General features: G+C 43.9%; 3 protein-coding genes across 5 annotated transcripts in view; all 3 read left to right on the top strand.

The window, feature by feature from the left end:
• Window positions 1–4035, top strand: part of MGP (matrix Gla protein) — a 228501-nt gene extending 224466 nt beyond the window's left edge. For both annotated transcript variants that reach the window (XM_075079876.1, XM_075079866.1), the window contains 4 exons: window positions 571–717; window positions 1499–1534; window positions 2710–2785; window positions 3660–4035. In XM_075079876.1, coding sequence (XP_074935977.1) covers window positions 657–717; window positions 1499–1534; window positions 2710–2785; window positions 3660–3798 — 312 coding nt within the window. In that variant the 5' untranslated portion in view covers window positions 571–656 and the 3' untranslated portion in view covers window positions 3799–4035. The remainder of the gene's footprint in view (window positions 1–570; window positions 718–1498; window positions 1535–2709; window positions 2786–3659) is intronic.
• The window catches only part of LOC142050762 (histone H4), a 223180-nt gene that overhangs the window by 131436 nt on the left and 77259 nt on the right, over window positions 1–14485 (top strand). The window lies entirely within an intron of this gene.
• On the top strand, window positions 6365–14435 carry LOC142050630 (osteocalcin-like). Of its 2 annotated transcripts, XM_075079528.1 has the most exons (4): window positions 6365–6958; window positions 8714–8749; window positions 10772–10841; window positions 12385–14435. In XM_075079528.1, exons 1-4 carry the CDS (start codon window positions 6892–6894, stop codon window positions 12512–12514), a joined length of 303 nt encoding a protein of 100 aa, XP_074935629.1. In that variant the 5' UTR covers window positions 6365–6891; the 3' UTR covers window positions 12515–14435. The 2 variants fall into 2 exon arrangements, with proteins under 2 accessions (XP_074935629.1, XP_074935636.1); XM_075079535.1 differs by lacking the exons at window positions 6365–6958; window positions 8714–8749 and adding an exon at window positions 10245–10395.

Here is a 14485-nt window from a genome sequence, read left to right as displayed (position 1 = left end):
TCCTGGAACAGTAAAGTAGGAGAGGGAAAGGGGCAGTAGGGTTGGATTCCTCCTCTGATGACTGGCAGGCTGGAACCACAGTGGGGGCCAGCTGGAGGGAGGGGGGCTGCATGGGGGGTAGAGTGTTTGAAGCCTCATCCTCCACATGTGTGTTGGCAAAGCTGACAGAACAGTCTGTGCTGGGTGTATCCAGACATAAGATGGCGAGGGCAAAGAGGGCAGATCAGAGGAAAAATTAGAAAGGCAAACATTTACATTAGGGATCAACACAGACCTCTCCCTCTGGGCCCAGGCAGCCCCTGAAATTCCTTTCACTTGCACAGGCCAGATTTCTGAGTGTGGAGCGCTAGTGACATGTTTTTCTGTGAATTATAGCCCCCAGCCCTGAACTGGGAGAGGAAGGCGGCATGCACCCTCATTCCCAAAACCTGATTCAATCTGTAATAGAGGATGTTTTGTAATGGCTCCATAAAAAGTGTGTAACAGCCAGCCGTTGCCTTTCCCAGGCTCTTTCATGGGCCCCCTCCTGGCTCTGTTTTCATAACAAGCATTCCACTGCTAATTTTGCAGGTGGCCCAGGATCTCCAGCTGCCCTCAGTGGGAAGAGAGCAAGACACAGTGAGAGAGACAGAGAGATTCCTCCCTGCGCTGGCACAATGCGCACTCTCATCATCCTTATGCTCCTGGCTGTCTTGGTGATGGCTGCTACTTGCTCTGGTAGGTGACCTTTTTTACTTGATAGAGTGATAACTCCAAACCTGCAGACATCTTTGGGTCTGTTCAGATGGTTTTTATTCAACTCTGTGTCTTCTTTCCCCTTACTTGATCTCTTGCCTGCTTCTTTGCCCTTGCGTCAGACTGTCCTAGCCCTGCTCCAGAGCTGTCATCTTCAGTCATTGTGATTTGTGGTCCAGGTTGCTTAAACCCCTTCCCCTCTGTTCCAGCTCACTTCACAGGCTGCTCCTCTTTCTGCCCCTCTATTGTCTGGACTACGATGAGTTCTTATTCTTAATTTTCCCTTATTAATGGGGAGATTTCCCTTTCTACTTTTGTAATATCAGCCCCCTTTTCCTGCCAGGCACACAGTTCCATACTGAAGGAATTAAGATGTTGTTTCATACAAGAGTCAAGCACATCTCACTGGGCTTATCCATTCCCTAAGCACACATGCAGGCTTTGAAGGTCAGCAGATATCATATCCACTGTCATGTCAGGAACATGAAGGTGAGGAACTATCACACACAGGAAGACTAAGCACAAGCTTTGAAGTCCTGGCTAAGACACCAGGTTGCTTCTTTCTAAACTCCTGAACACCCTAAACTCCTCATATAAATGCTAGGTCACACCACTGATCCCTTTCTCTTCCTTTTAAACAGGTGCCTTAAAACCTGGCTTCTCTGATTTCTCTGTGCATGTTCTATTGATCTGTGGCGTGTGAAAGACTGTGAATCCCATCAGTACAGTTTCTTACCACATGTTTTACTCTTTCTTTCCCCAGAGTCCCATGAGAGCATGGAATCCCATGAGTATCTCAGTAAGAGACTGCTTTACTATTTTATTGAATTTGAAGTGTGCTATAGACATCTCCAAGACCATTTCCTTGTACTTTACTGTGGAGATTAAATAGGCAGAACCGCTCAGCCCAGGGAAATTGAATTTACTGGGTGATGGAGTTGCAGGATGAATAGGAAGAGAGTTTTAAAAAGACTTCACGTGTTTGGGCACAAGTCCATACTAATTTGTTTTGCAAAGAATATAATGAGAATTGGAAAACAAGGAATCATGAACTTAGATCCCTGCTGCATCCACCTAAAACAGGTTAAGTGACACTAGAAAAGAATGTTGCTCAAAAAGCTCTGTGATGAGCACAGGAAGATGTACTGCAGAAGCCAGTGCAGTCACTGCAGACATGATTTGTACTTCTCCAAGGACAGGGACACCCTTACTCCCAGCACCTTGGAAGAAGCAGGTGGTATGTGTGGGCAGGAGGGATCTCTGGTCTGGAAGAGAGAGTTAGCGTCACAGGAGAAGCATGAAAGTGTGGAGAACCTCACCATTGTACAAGCAATAACCTGGAGAGGTTAGAGAACAGATGGTTTGAAACTAAAAAGAAATTAGACCATGTGGGAGAAGGACTTCACTAAACATCTGGTCAGAAGCACAAAGGGACATGTGGACGCCAATGCCAAAAACATCCACAGACTCCTGAATTCTGCAATAGGACTGTGATGTTTATCAAACACCTCAGTCCAAAACTACCCCACAGACTGCTTAGTGACTGCCTTACCTTGGAGGCAGATAGACTTACTCAGGCCCTTCCTTTTTTAACCTATAATTTCATGAATCTACTAATTCTACTGAGCATGCCTAGAGCTCCCATGGTCTGCGCAGTTCGGCACCTACCTCTTGACCAAGCTCCACTCACTCAGAGGGATTGTGGTAGCAAAACCGCAGTAGCTTTACCCCGGGTGACTTGAGTAACAGCAGAGCTAGAGCAGCACGTGCACTTCCATACAGGCTGCACAAACTGGAGGGAGAACCTGTGCACAAACCAGTGGGGTGGGCAGCAGGGAATATTAAAAGGTTCTGGTTTCTACTGTTCCTGGGAGGGTGGACAAGGAGGCTGTTATAAATGTGGAAGCTAGCGTTTGTTGAAATCTGGGCTTGAAAAAGTGTCCATCTACTCTGAACAACCCCTTGCCTTCTCAGATCCCTTCATCAACAGGCAAAGGGCCAATGACTTCATACAACCTGACATGAGACTAGAAGATATCTTTCAAGACAGGTATGTTATAGCCTCAGGATACTGAGGATGGGAGTTGGGAGAGGTCTATTTTTGCCAGGCACAGGCTGGTATCAGGGGAGGAAGCCTTGGTGGCTTCTGAGAAGCCTCGGCCTCCCTCTCAGTTAAGTCCCCAACCCTGGGACAGGCCAGAACTCAACAGAGAGCGAGTCCTTGCATTTAAGGACATGTCATGTGCTGGGAGGGCTCCACTTAATTTTTCTGAAGGAAATACCAACAGAAGGAGAGGGAATCTGTGTGGGATGGCCAGAAAGGCAGCTCAGTCTGAGATCTTGTTCTAGGCCTCAGCTCTCATGCAGATTTTGCATGACCTTTTGTAAATCACAGGGCCATCTGGGGGACTCCTTGCATCATCTATAAAAAGCAGATACAGGCAGTTTCATGCCTCATGCAGGGCTTGTGAAAATAAAGGCTGAGCACAGAAATCATCTCCTAGTGAGGTGTCAAGGCAAACCTCCTCAGTACCAGGTGGTCCCTTTGCAGGATGTTTCAGGTCTTTGTTCCATGCCTGGCTTTGGGGAAGAGCAAAAGAGATGAAGGCAGCAGGCTGGGGGGGCTGTGGAGGAAGGACTCTTCCTCAGGCTGAAGTAGGAGCCATCACCATCTCCCTTTCCCCACCACTCTGCTTAGCCCTGAAATAAAAATTTACCTGGGGAGGCAAAACACTCCTGTTGTAGTCACATCACTTTCCTGAGTGTGGTAAACACAGAAGCTGGTATGCTAACATCTTGGTAGCTGGGTGATGGAATCTGGTGATGGACCCTTAATCCTTGTGGGGGATTGTGGGGCAGGAAAGGGCTGTAGACAGATATTTAATGATGGCAGCACTTACCACTCGTGTCTTCTACTTTTGCAGGATCAGGAAGCGTATTAAGACGCACCAGGAACGTCAGAGGGAGATCTGTGAGGACTACCGCCCCTGTGAAAACTATGCCTTTCAGCATGGCTATGCTGCTGCTTACAGGCACTATTTTGGGAAGAGGAGGACTAAGTAAAGGATGACCTGTCCCCACCCTGGGGCCTGGAGCCCGGGGTATCCTCCCAAAAAATGCAATGGCTCTGAAACATATTCAGTTGCTTGTGTCCATGTATGTTATCCTGCCTGCTGCTTCTCTCCCATGTAGCTATGGATTCCTACACTGTTGATTAGCGCTGAGCTGATGTAGCAGAGATCAGAGAGAGTTCAGGATGTGGGTGTTAACTGCACAATAAATTGCTGATTTGATACTATCTTCTCATGAGTCACAGTATTTTGGTGGGGGTGTGTGTGTGCGCAATTTTCCGTTAATAAGCTGAATTTGTCTATCATAGAATCTGGTGCGGATTATGGAAAAAGGTCACTACCTTGCAATCACACAAGTTTGAAAGGATCTACAGTGGTTTTGTTCCAGGGTCTACAAGTGGCTTCTTTTAGAGGTCGCTGGCAAATTTCTGTTCCCAGTCTTAAGACATCTTAAAATGGTGTGGTGTTCAGAAAGCAGTCTGAGATGCACTTTTTGAAAATGAAATCTGTAATATCTTTCCTCAGTTGGGAAACAAAATTCAGAAGGTGTCTGTTTAATCTTAACAACAAAGTTACAGCAAGAGTTAGTGACAGAAACAGCTTGTGAATTGCATCTTGTCTATCCAGATACCCTCAGGTCCTGATCTAGGGTGCTCCTGTAGAAAGGAGTGTGCGATCTGGCTTTTACTCATATTGCCTGTTGGAATCCCCTTTCATGACCTTACTTCCACTTGGAATGATTCTGGTAGTGCTAGAAAGCTGCAGAAACCAAAGGTGAAGAGGGTCTCCAGGTGTTAAATAAAAAGAGAAAAGAAGCGCAGTGTTTGGGGTTAAGCCCAACTTTGTTCATCTAGAACAATTTTATGTTGCTATTCATAACTCATTTGAAATCAAGATGTGGCCTGATCCTGTGCACAGGTTTCCAGGCACCTCTTGGCCCACTGAGGAGTGACTGTGACTACTGTCAGGTTGTCACCAGCACTGGCACCAGGGTGCCTTGCAGAGCCTGTCTTCAGGCCAAGGAGCACCAGTGCTGACATGCCCAAGGCTGGCCAGTACTGACATGCTCAAGGCTGATCAGCAGCCACAGCAGCTCGGAGACCCCTTGGTATGGGGTGTGTAGGAGACATAACATCTTCTATTTCATTTCAGCACAGCTGGTTTCAATATTCGCATCTCCAGGTTTCCACAGGCACCTCCAAATTATAGAAGTGAGAAATATTTATGGCGCACTATTAAAGGCTATGAGGAATAAAGTATCAAATTGTTGACTATTCTGCGAAATTAATTCTAGAGCCAAATCTAGCTGCCACATCAGAAACATGCATCTTCTTGCAAAATATGCTTCAAGGCTTTTCCAGCTTTGAAGATGAACTTCAGGAAATAAAAGTGATGCATTTATTGAAAACACATCCAATAGGAAACTCCACCCTGACAGTTGCTAAATTTTTGTCCAAAGGAAAAAGTGAATGATATATGAGTTTAAGGGAAAAAAGCCATACAGATTAGGTATGTTTGCACCCACACGTGTCCTGCATGTTCCCAAGTAGGTGAATCTTAACGCTCATGAACCAGCGCAAAGCTTTCATACCCTCAAGTCAACAAGTCTGCCGTGTCTGGGTTTGACTTGACACTGTGACACTACCAAAATGGAAGGCACCGGGCTAGTGCTGTCTGAGTCTGTGCCCAGAAATAGCTGGCAATTCCAACCTCCGGTTTACCAGTATAAATAATAAATAATACCAGAGATTTCTGTGGGATTTCGTTAGTGTAAGCAGTAACCAAACATGTTTAAAAGACTACATGCTGGTTAGAAAGCTTGGGAAAGTTGGGAAGAGAAGTAAAGCTGTTTGGATTACTAGAATTGTATATTTATGTTCTTTCAAGTTTTCTTTTGGAAGCATAACTTTCCTAGAATACCTACTATTTTTAGATAATTATTTATTTTTAAACTGTTTCTCTTTAAGGTACTTTTGCTGGAAGTTGTTAGTATATATATTCAGTCTTTCCTGGATTGTAGAAGAGTTAAACTTTATTTTTTTCCTTTTCTTTTTTTTCTTCTTTTTTTTTTTTTCTTTAATACTGAAATTTCTCTGAGCTAAAAGACAATGTTTCTAGGGATTGGCATAATCTCTAATGGCTCTGACTGCCCTTGGGAGCCTTTTAGGATTTAATTTTGTGACCCTTGGATGTCTCCCCTGTATGTGGGGTTGAGGAGGATTCGATGTGAGGTGGAGGAAAATGTGATCCACGTGCTGCGTTTGGGACATGGCTTTGGGAACTTGGGTGGTGGGTTGGGGGATTATGGGGTTATTAGTAGATAGGCTGTAGAAAAGCCCATACAGGGCTCTTGAAATACCAAGCAACCACAGCCATTCAAGTCCTGAAGAATCAAACACTTTTGGAGTTTCAAGGTTTATTTAATATTTAGACAAGAGAAGCCAAACTAATAGTGTCCATAATAGGAATATTTCCAGGAAGAAAAAAGAAAGACCCTCCTTCAAACTAACTACCAAAGTTCCCAACAGTATAAAAATCTCAGCTTTCCAAAGTGGTTCGGTGAAACTGAAGAGAAAATGTACTGTGTTTTTGTCCTATGCAAATTGTTTCATGGGTTTCTTTGCCTCAAAGGGACTGGGTCAGTGTAGGGTGGGGGAAAAGAGTCACCATTGGGTTCAGTCTCATGGGAGAGTTCCATCACACAAAAAGAGTTGCTCTACTTCAGGGTGTGCTGGTCTCTCTCCTGTCTTTCTGGCAAGAAGATGAATCACTTTCATGTTTATAATAAAACTGATTTTTTAATCCAGTCATTGTTTTTCAACAATCCCATTCAAAACCTCAGATAAAAACTCTGGAAATACCACAAGTCCTGAGATGGATGTCAAAATAGCTGCCAGGACCTTATATCTCCTGGCCCAAAGGACTGGCTTTGTTTTGGAGCTCAGACACAGGAACACAAGCCAGAGCCCTGCTCTCTCCAGACGATCACAAGATATAAACTGCTGCCCAAAAGCAAGCTCCAGAAAACTTCAGTAACCTGCAGGAAAGCTCCGAGGTTAGGGAGACCAGCGCAGCCAAAGAAGACATGAGGAGTCTCCTGGCACCACTAATTGTGACTCTGGCCCTGGCAGCACTCTGCTGTTGTGAGAAAGGTAAGAGGACCTCTTCCCAGCAAGGCTCCTGGGAGTGCTGCGCAACCCTGCAGCTTGCTGCCAGCCTCCCTTTGGTGTGGGAGAGATGCACAGCTTCAGGGGAAGGTACACTGCCAGTCATTGCACAACTTCAGATTTCTGTTGAGAGAGAGAGTCAAGGATGAGAGAGGGCTTGGGGGTAGACAGCCTCATCTCTTGCATTTAGCATTTAGGTGAACTGGAAAAGCTATGCCTGATGCTTACTTTTGAGTGAGAGTGTTGAGCTTCAGGCAGAGTTGCGTCGACCACAGGGAGAGGGGTTTTGTACCTGCCAGCCCTGGAATGCTGTAGGATCACAGATATAGGCAACGAGTCAAGCCTACACCTGCTGAGAAATGTGGGATGTGGAGAACTTCTGAAGGGAAAAAATCTCCTATTAGTGGTTAAAAAAAGGGTGTTGTCCCATTGAAATAAGAGCACATCACATTTGAAGGTTATTTGGCCATGGTAACTTTATGATCAAGACAGTAACGTAGTGGCAGCTTTATAGTTGAGAAGGAAGGGGGGAAAGATCAGAAAAACAAGTGTTTTCCCTTTACAGTGGAAAAAGAGAAGCTGAGCATGAGTGGGCCCTGTCTTTTCTTGTATTATCCCATTCAGGTTAAATTTCATTCAGTCCTCGGCATCAGATAGCCACAATTCAATACTGGCAAATATATTTTGTTTGATCTGTCAGTTTCTCTCTCACTTTTTCACTCTTGAGTATATATGTGCTTTTTTTATTATTATTTGTTATTATTATTCCAGATTGCTTAATGGGCTTGGAGTAACATCTAAAAAATTTTTTTAAATCCAAGGAATGTATACATAGCTTAAAAATAGAAGTACACATAACCCTTTCACACAAAGATTTTTTTTAAGCACCATTGTTATTTTATTTTGGTCTCTAGAGTCCTTTCTGCCCATAAATACACTTATGTGAAATACCTGGTGACTTGGGTGGAACTGACATTGTTGAAGAAAAATATGGTGAAATAGTGGAAGAAAAATATGGTGAAATAGTGGAAGAAAAAAATTGTGAAATAGGGCAGTGTGGGAGAGCCAAGATTTGGAGACTTACCATTTCTCTTAGAGGACACTTTCCTTGGGTGTTTGCAGGGAGCATTAAGGATTAAGTATTAAGATTAGGACTGAACACAGAAATATAGTGTGTAAATTCCTTTTGGGAGGGCTGGTGAGCCAGGTACTTCAACCCTGAGCCACAAAGATGTGAGGGTAGCATTGTTCCTATTTTTGGCCCTATTTCCCTTCTCTATCAATAGCTTGTGATTTTTCCCTAGAGTTAAGCAAACCTCTCTTTCCAAAGATAGAGGAGATGTTCAGCTATCTTCAGGTTCTGTCCAAATTCGGGGTTTTGCTCGAATTGGTCCCCTAGCTCTAGCTATCCCTGTTCTTATCAAGGGTGTTGAGGAAGAAGGAGGAAGGTCCTCGTCAAGCTTCTGCTGTGGTTATATGGTTATTGTGTCATTTAATCTAGCTCAGAGGAAGTTGAAATTAAACAAATCCAGGCATAATGGATTAATTATGCTGTGGTGAAGAAGTCTATTCCTAAATGGTGGGTGTTAATAAAACCCTTTTTTGGGAGGAACAGACTTTCTGGGAAAGGGGGGGAAGCTGGATCCACACAGTAGGCAGAGGGATTCAGTTAGAGAGGAGCAGAAGAGGACGCACAAGCAAATTCCTGTCCATTTGTCTGTCTGTCTGCCTGTTTTCCAGATCCCAAAGACCCCTCAGGATCTCCCAGCACTGCCAGTGAGTATATTGTTGTGACTGATGCTCAGCTCCATTCTTCTTCATCTACTTCCCTTGTTTCCTTTGATAAGTTCAAGGGATGAACTAGAACCATGCTGAGTCCCTCTAGCTGCTCCATTTTTTGCTCCCTCAGCATTGCAGTCCCTGAGGTGCAGGAGAACCTGCAGCAGAGGGGCTGCCTTTCACAGCCATGAGGGCAGGAGACACGAGGGAGGTCAGCCTCCCTGCACCGGCAGCCTTGCATTGCTCTGGGTGTGCTAATACTATAGCCTGCATCTCCACAACCCTTGAGCAGTCTCAAGGCAAGATGTGAGTCCTGCAGGTTGTTAACAGCTGGATACATCTGCTCTCTGTGAAACAGGGTGATGTGAGTGGAGCAACACGACCAGTCTCCTGGCTTCTCTGAGCTGGCCACAGAGACCTATTCAAAGTGACTGCTGCATCCACAGACTGTTAAGAGAGCAGAATGTGCCCCGGGGCCTCCAGGCACTGATCTTTTGGATCTGCTGAGCAGTGAGTCTGGTGTGCAGGATCATAGAGCAGAAAGGTTTGGTGCCACACGGCAACAGGCTGTCACATCGCTGCCAAATCCCACAACCTGGAGAGCCTGAAAGCAAGCACATTCCTTGGCTGCTACTGAGGGCTTCAGTCCCTCCTCTGTCAGGTCACCTGGGACATGGGGATTTGCACACCCTGGGATGTCCGCAGCTTTTGCAGCAAGCTGATCCTGGCAGAATTCCATATGGAAAATGCCCCTTGTTCTTCCCTGTCTTTCCTTTCTCACATCTTAAAGTACAACATTACTACTAGGGAGCATCAAAGATGGTATTTCTCCAGTAAGCTAATGCAAACACAGATTGGGAAAGAGGAAAAAAAATGCAAAAAGAGTTCAGGGAAAGGTGGTGATTTCTGACAGCCCATTAATTGGCAGGTTCTGTGTGGTTGGTATTTTGATCCAGACTAAACCCCAGCTTGCTAGAGAGGGGGCATCTCTCACCTGCTGAACAGAAACATGGTCAAACACTCCATGATGATGAGGAAAGGGCACAAATGTCACCATCTCCCCACAGATGGAGGTCTTAGAAACTGTGTTCACCCTGTGACAGCAACTTTTACCAGTTTCTCTGCTGGAACATGTATTGGTGTGCAGCTCCCTGTGTTGCTGGTGTGCCGGCATCTGTGCACAGCTCTGCTGCTGTGGGTCTGTCCCATGGAGCAAGGCTGTGCTGTGTTGAGCCCTGGATGGGAGTGGGGAGGCAAAGTGGCTTTACCTGCTGTTTGTGGTGAGCTCCACAGTATTCTGGTGTTCGCACAGCCACAAATCCAAGGGAACAAATAAGCAACTGTGCTGACATGGTGTGTTAGTGGAGACCAGGGGGTACTGCTGTCATGGCAGAAAGACCTCTTGTGTTCGCTAGGTGTCTGAACGCCAGGATATTTGCACCTATTGGGTGTATGTCTCCCTGGGTGATGTTTATTCTCATTATTTTCATAGAATCATAGAATCATTAAGGTTGGAAAAGACCTGTAAGATCAAGTCTAACTGTCAACCCAACACCATCATGCCTCCTAAACCATGTCCCAAAGTGCCACATCTACAGGTTTTTTGAACACCTCCAGGAATGGTGACTCCAACACCTCTCTGGGTAGGCTGTTCCATTTTTTTATACCCTTCACATTTCATGGAACTCTGCACATGGGAGCATTTCTATTTCCATGTGCCACCTGTTGCTTATGGCTCATTAGAGGCATTTTAAGGCCTGGTGGCTGGTATCTCACGTAACTCAGTCTGAGTCAAAATATAGAAAGGAAGCCAAGACCCTGAAGCTGAGTAGGCCAGGGAGAGAGGGTGCCATTCCCCTAATTTTCTCCTTATTTGTATTTTATGCTGTCATGACTTTGCCTTCTGCACATTTGCTGCGGACTCACATCATGCTGTGTGTTAAGGGAAAGGAATTTATGAGTTTGTTTTGCATAGACCATGGCCCTGCATCTCTAACCTGCTGTGCTGTCTCTTGGTAGGCATCAAGATTGAAAAGGAAGTTGCCAATGCCTTTGTGAAGAGGCAGAAGAGATCCAGTCTGTATGAATGGTAACAACTCAGGCATCAGGCTGAGAGCTGGACTCTGGACCTGTTCTGATGAGGGGGTGGGAAGGCAACAGGACATGACAAGGCATTAATTTGTTTTACATTTATATTATTACCTTCATGTATAGAAGCAAAAAGGTTGTAGGAGACACTCATCGATAAATTGTTCTTTTTTTCATAAATATCCTTTTGAGACCTCATAGTTGGACTCTGTTACTCCTCCCAGGAAGACAGTACTAGCTGTCTAGGCTAGCCATGGGGACAGCAAGATACAAATTAGAAGGTGCTTTAACCTGCAGGGTCACCAGGGCGGATTTGCAGGATAATGAGCGTCACAGAGTCTCGGTCATCACCTCTGGCACTCTACAAAGGAAGCACAGCTCTGTTGCAAGGATGACGCTAGATCAGATTGGCTGTTCTTTCTGAGGCTGTAAAACCTCAGAGCCATTTGTGCAGAAATCCTAGGCATTAAGATTTGGAGAAATCCTAGCTATAAACATTTGGAGAAATTTGAGGTCATTCAAGAATGTTATTAATGTATTTCCTGGAAGAGTTCATTAAGCCTCTCATGTAGGCCTGTAGTGAAAAGAATTTTTATTCAATCTATCTTTGGACTAGAAGGATAACATTGGTTTTAGATAATAGAAGACTAGGGAGCCCCATCTGTAGAGTAGAGGATCAGAGTATTGATACAGAGGAACTGGCTGATGTTGAAACCTGCAGTAATTAAAAACAAGATGAAATTCAGAACTGATTGTGCTGACTACCCCCTTACAGCTGGTGCATCATAAAAGTAGCTGTAAGCATTAATCAGTAAGGACTGAGGTAGACAGAGAGCTTGGTGTATTATTTGATCACAAGGCAAAATTAGTCTGGAAATATGGATATAACAATGTAACAAATGGAATTCAAGGATGCTGCATGGTTTTTCCAATACAGAAATAAAGAAATTCATGAGAAACTGGTGGAACATCTCCGTAGCAGGAAAGATTATCCAAACCTAGAATAGGAGTTGAGAAGTGGATCCAGAGTATGTAGCTGAGACTAGAAGATATAGGCTTGCTGAGCCTGGCAAAACAAAAGCTGAGTGGGGACAGTATTGCTGTCAACAACAGAAGTGAGGATGATGAGAAGAAACTCCTTAAGCTAAAGGAAAATAGTGGCTAGAGGGAAAGTGGGCAGAAACTGTGAGCAAATAAAGGTAAGCAGGAAAACATTAAATAAAAAATAAAATAAATAACAACCACAACAACAAAGATTCCTGGGTAGTTGTGGAATAGGGTTGGGGACAAAAAAAAAAACCCAACCTAACTGCTTCTGTGGTCTTCTTTGCTGATAAAATCTCAAGAGCAATTGCTTTAAATTGGGCTCAGTTCCAACTTTTTGCCTCATTAATTAAGTAGTCCATCACTGTGTAAGCTGTTTAACTCACCTGTTGGGGGGCCCTGGGGAATTACTCTTCTCGTGTTAGTATTATGGGTGAGAAATGTCTCCAACTGCATCAGCTGAATCTGCAGAATGGCATCTTTCTCTTTGTCTCCTCCAGGTACTCTGAGTATTACAAAAGTCCAATGGAGCAGATGCATGAGCGTTGTGAAAACTACCCTCCCTGTGACTATCTCTCTGACCAAATAGGATTTTCCATGGCCTACAATCGTTTCTTTGGGAGATACTAAGGATGGGACAGTCACTTCGTTCATTTTGCTTGGGACCATTCTGAATCCCCCAGGAGAAAGAAGGTTGTGGGTGGGAAGGAGGGAAGAAAAACATCTAGACCAGGGTCGTCTTCAGAACACCAAGGCAATAATTATCCCACTTGTTGACCTTGCATTAGCTTTCTTCCTTTCATCAGAAATCTGTCTTCAGTTGTTTTTGTGGTATTTTGAGCTTCACCAGAAATGACTGAGAAGACTCTGTCTTACCTCCTTCCATTTGAATACCTAGGATACAATATGTGAAAAAATTGTGATTCCTTTCAAGAAAATCAATGCATATCTTAGAAACATAACAAGATGTTTTGTCATCTTCTGAAAAACATATGAGGATTATAGAAGGAGAATGTCATGTGTAAGAGTGATGGGTTTGATCTGGGGATACTCACTGGGAAGAAAGTGGAATGGCTGCTTCCTGGTGCAACGACTAGGAAAGTTCAGTATTTTCAGGTAGAAGAGTCACCCTAAATATGAGCCAACGCAGGATCATTTTGCAAGGATAGAAGTGTGGAAATACTGTTTCATAGCCAGAAATCAGTTTCTGGTACACTTTTCTGATTATTTTGTCACAAAGATTGCCTCTATAGCAACAACAGATAAATCCCCAAAGGTGTGTTTGAGGATTCTTTTAGATGAGCCCTTCCATTTGTATGCTGCATTCAATGACTGTAAAAAGTAACTTGGAAATCTCTTGTTATGTTTGTTTCATTTGGTTTCTGGTGAAACTGAATATACCCAAGCAGAACAAAAAAATAATCTGTTCCTCTCTGACGCTTTAGTATTTATGCTTGAAACTAAAAGTGTCTAAACAGCTTCAAAAAAAGCAAGCAAACAAACAAAAAGTGATAAACTTTATGAAATAAACAAAAAGCAAATAATTTCAAGGATGGATTGAAGTTGGGTCACTATTTGGCTTATTCAAGGCAGCTTGAATCTCTCTCATAGATAAATATAAAAAAAGTGTGTGTATTTATATGCATATCCTCTTCCCTCTGCACTACTTCATTCTGTTCCTTTGTATGAATATTATACCTTAGCAACTTTCTGCATAGTCTCCCTTGATGTTATCTGTCCGTTTTCCTGAGAGGTAGATGGCAGATCCTGTCTTGAAGTACAGGGACTTCTGACCCTCAGGATATTGAGAAAGACCAAATCTTGCTGGTTGCGTGTAAGTTGTTGCAGCTATTCCCAGACGTTGACTGCAATAAATACTGCTTATGTAAAGCAGGTTGGTGTGCTGCTTCTCTCTGTTCCTCTGTACAACCTTTATCTGTGGTTAGAGATGCCTGGAAGATAAAACCTGCTCCTGTCAACCCTGAAGAGAAAGATCCAGGTGCTTGGGGCCCTCCTGTGCCCCAGTGTGAATCAGAAGTGACTACACTGAAATTCAGGTCATGATCCCAGTACACTGTGACAGCGAGGGAGATGAAGGCCAGGCTTTTCGTGGCTCACCATCTACCAAGTTCAGCGTTTCTCTGAAAGACCTTGCCCTGAATAAAGGACATGGGATAAATCCACAGAGATGGCTGCCAGTGCAAGTGTTAACATCTCTTGGTTGGCAAGCTACTATGACTTGCACTAGCTATGCTGACCTTGGCCAAAGAGAAAACAGTTAACAAGTAACTCTACTTGTCTTGGTCAAACACCTGGGAATGGTTCCTCTGTTGGCATAAAATGATGGGGCTTCACTGCTCACAGCAAAACTCTCCTCTGAATGCCATCTAGTAAAAATGAACAAAGTGCTCATTGAAAGCAGTGAAAATTTTGCTGGGAAAATACTAGAGATATTAGTGAAATCCTAATATCTGCTATACTGACAAGTTAGGGGCTTTGTTTTTGCTGTATGATTTTGTTTGCTAAAAAAGAAAATCAAGCTTCCGGTCTATATTTGCATCTTTCTGTTAGTTTTTTGTTTTTCACTTCCTTTTGTAAATG

Source organism: Phalacrocorax aristotelis, chromosome 1 (genome assembly GCF_949628215.1).
Source record: "Phalacrocorax aristotelis chromosome 1, bGulAri2.1, whole genome shotgun sequence".
Classification (NCBI taxonomy): Eukaryota; Metazoa; Chordata; class Aves; order Suliformes; family Phalacrocoracidae; genus Phalacrocorax; species Phalacrocorax aristotelis.
This window is presented reverse-complemented; position numbering and strand designations above follow the sequence as displayed.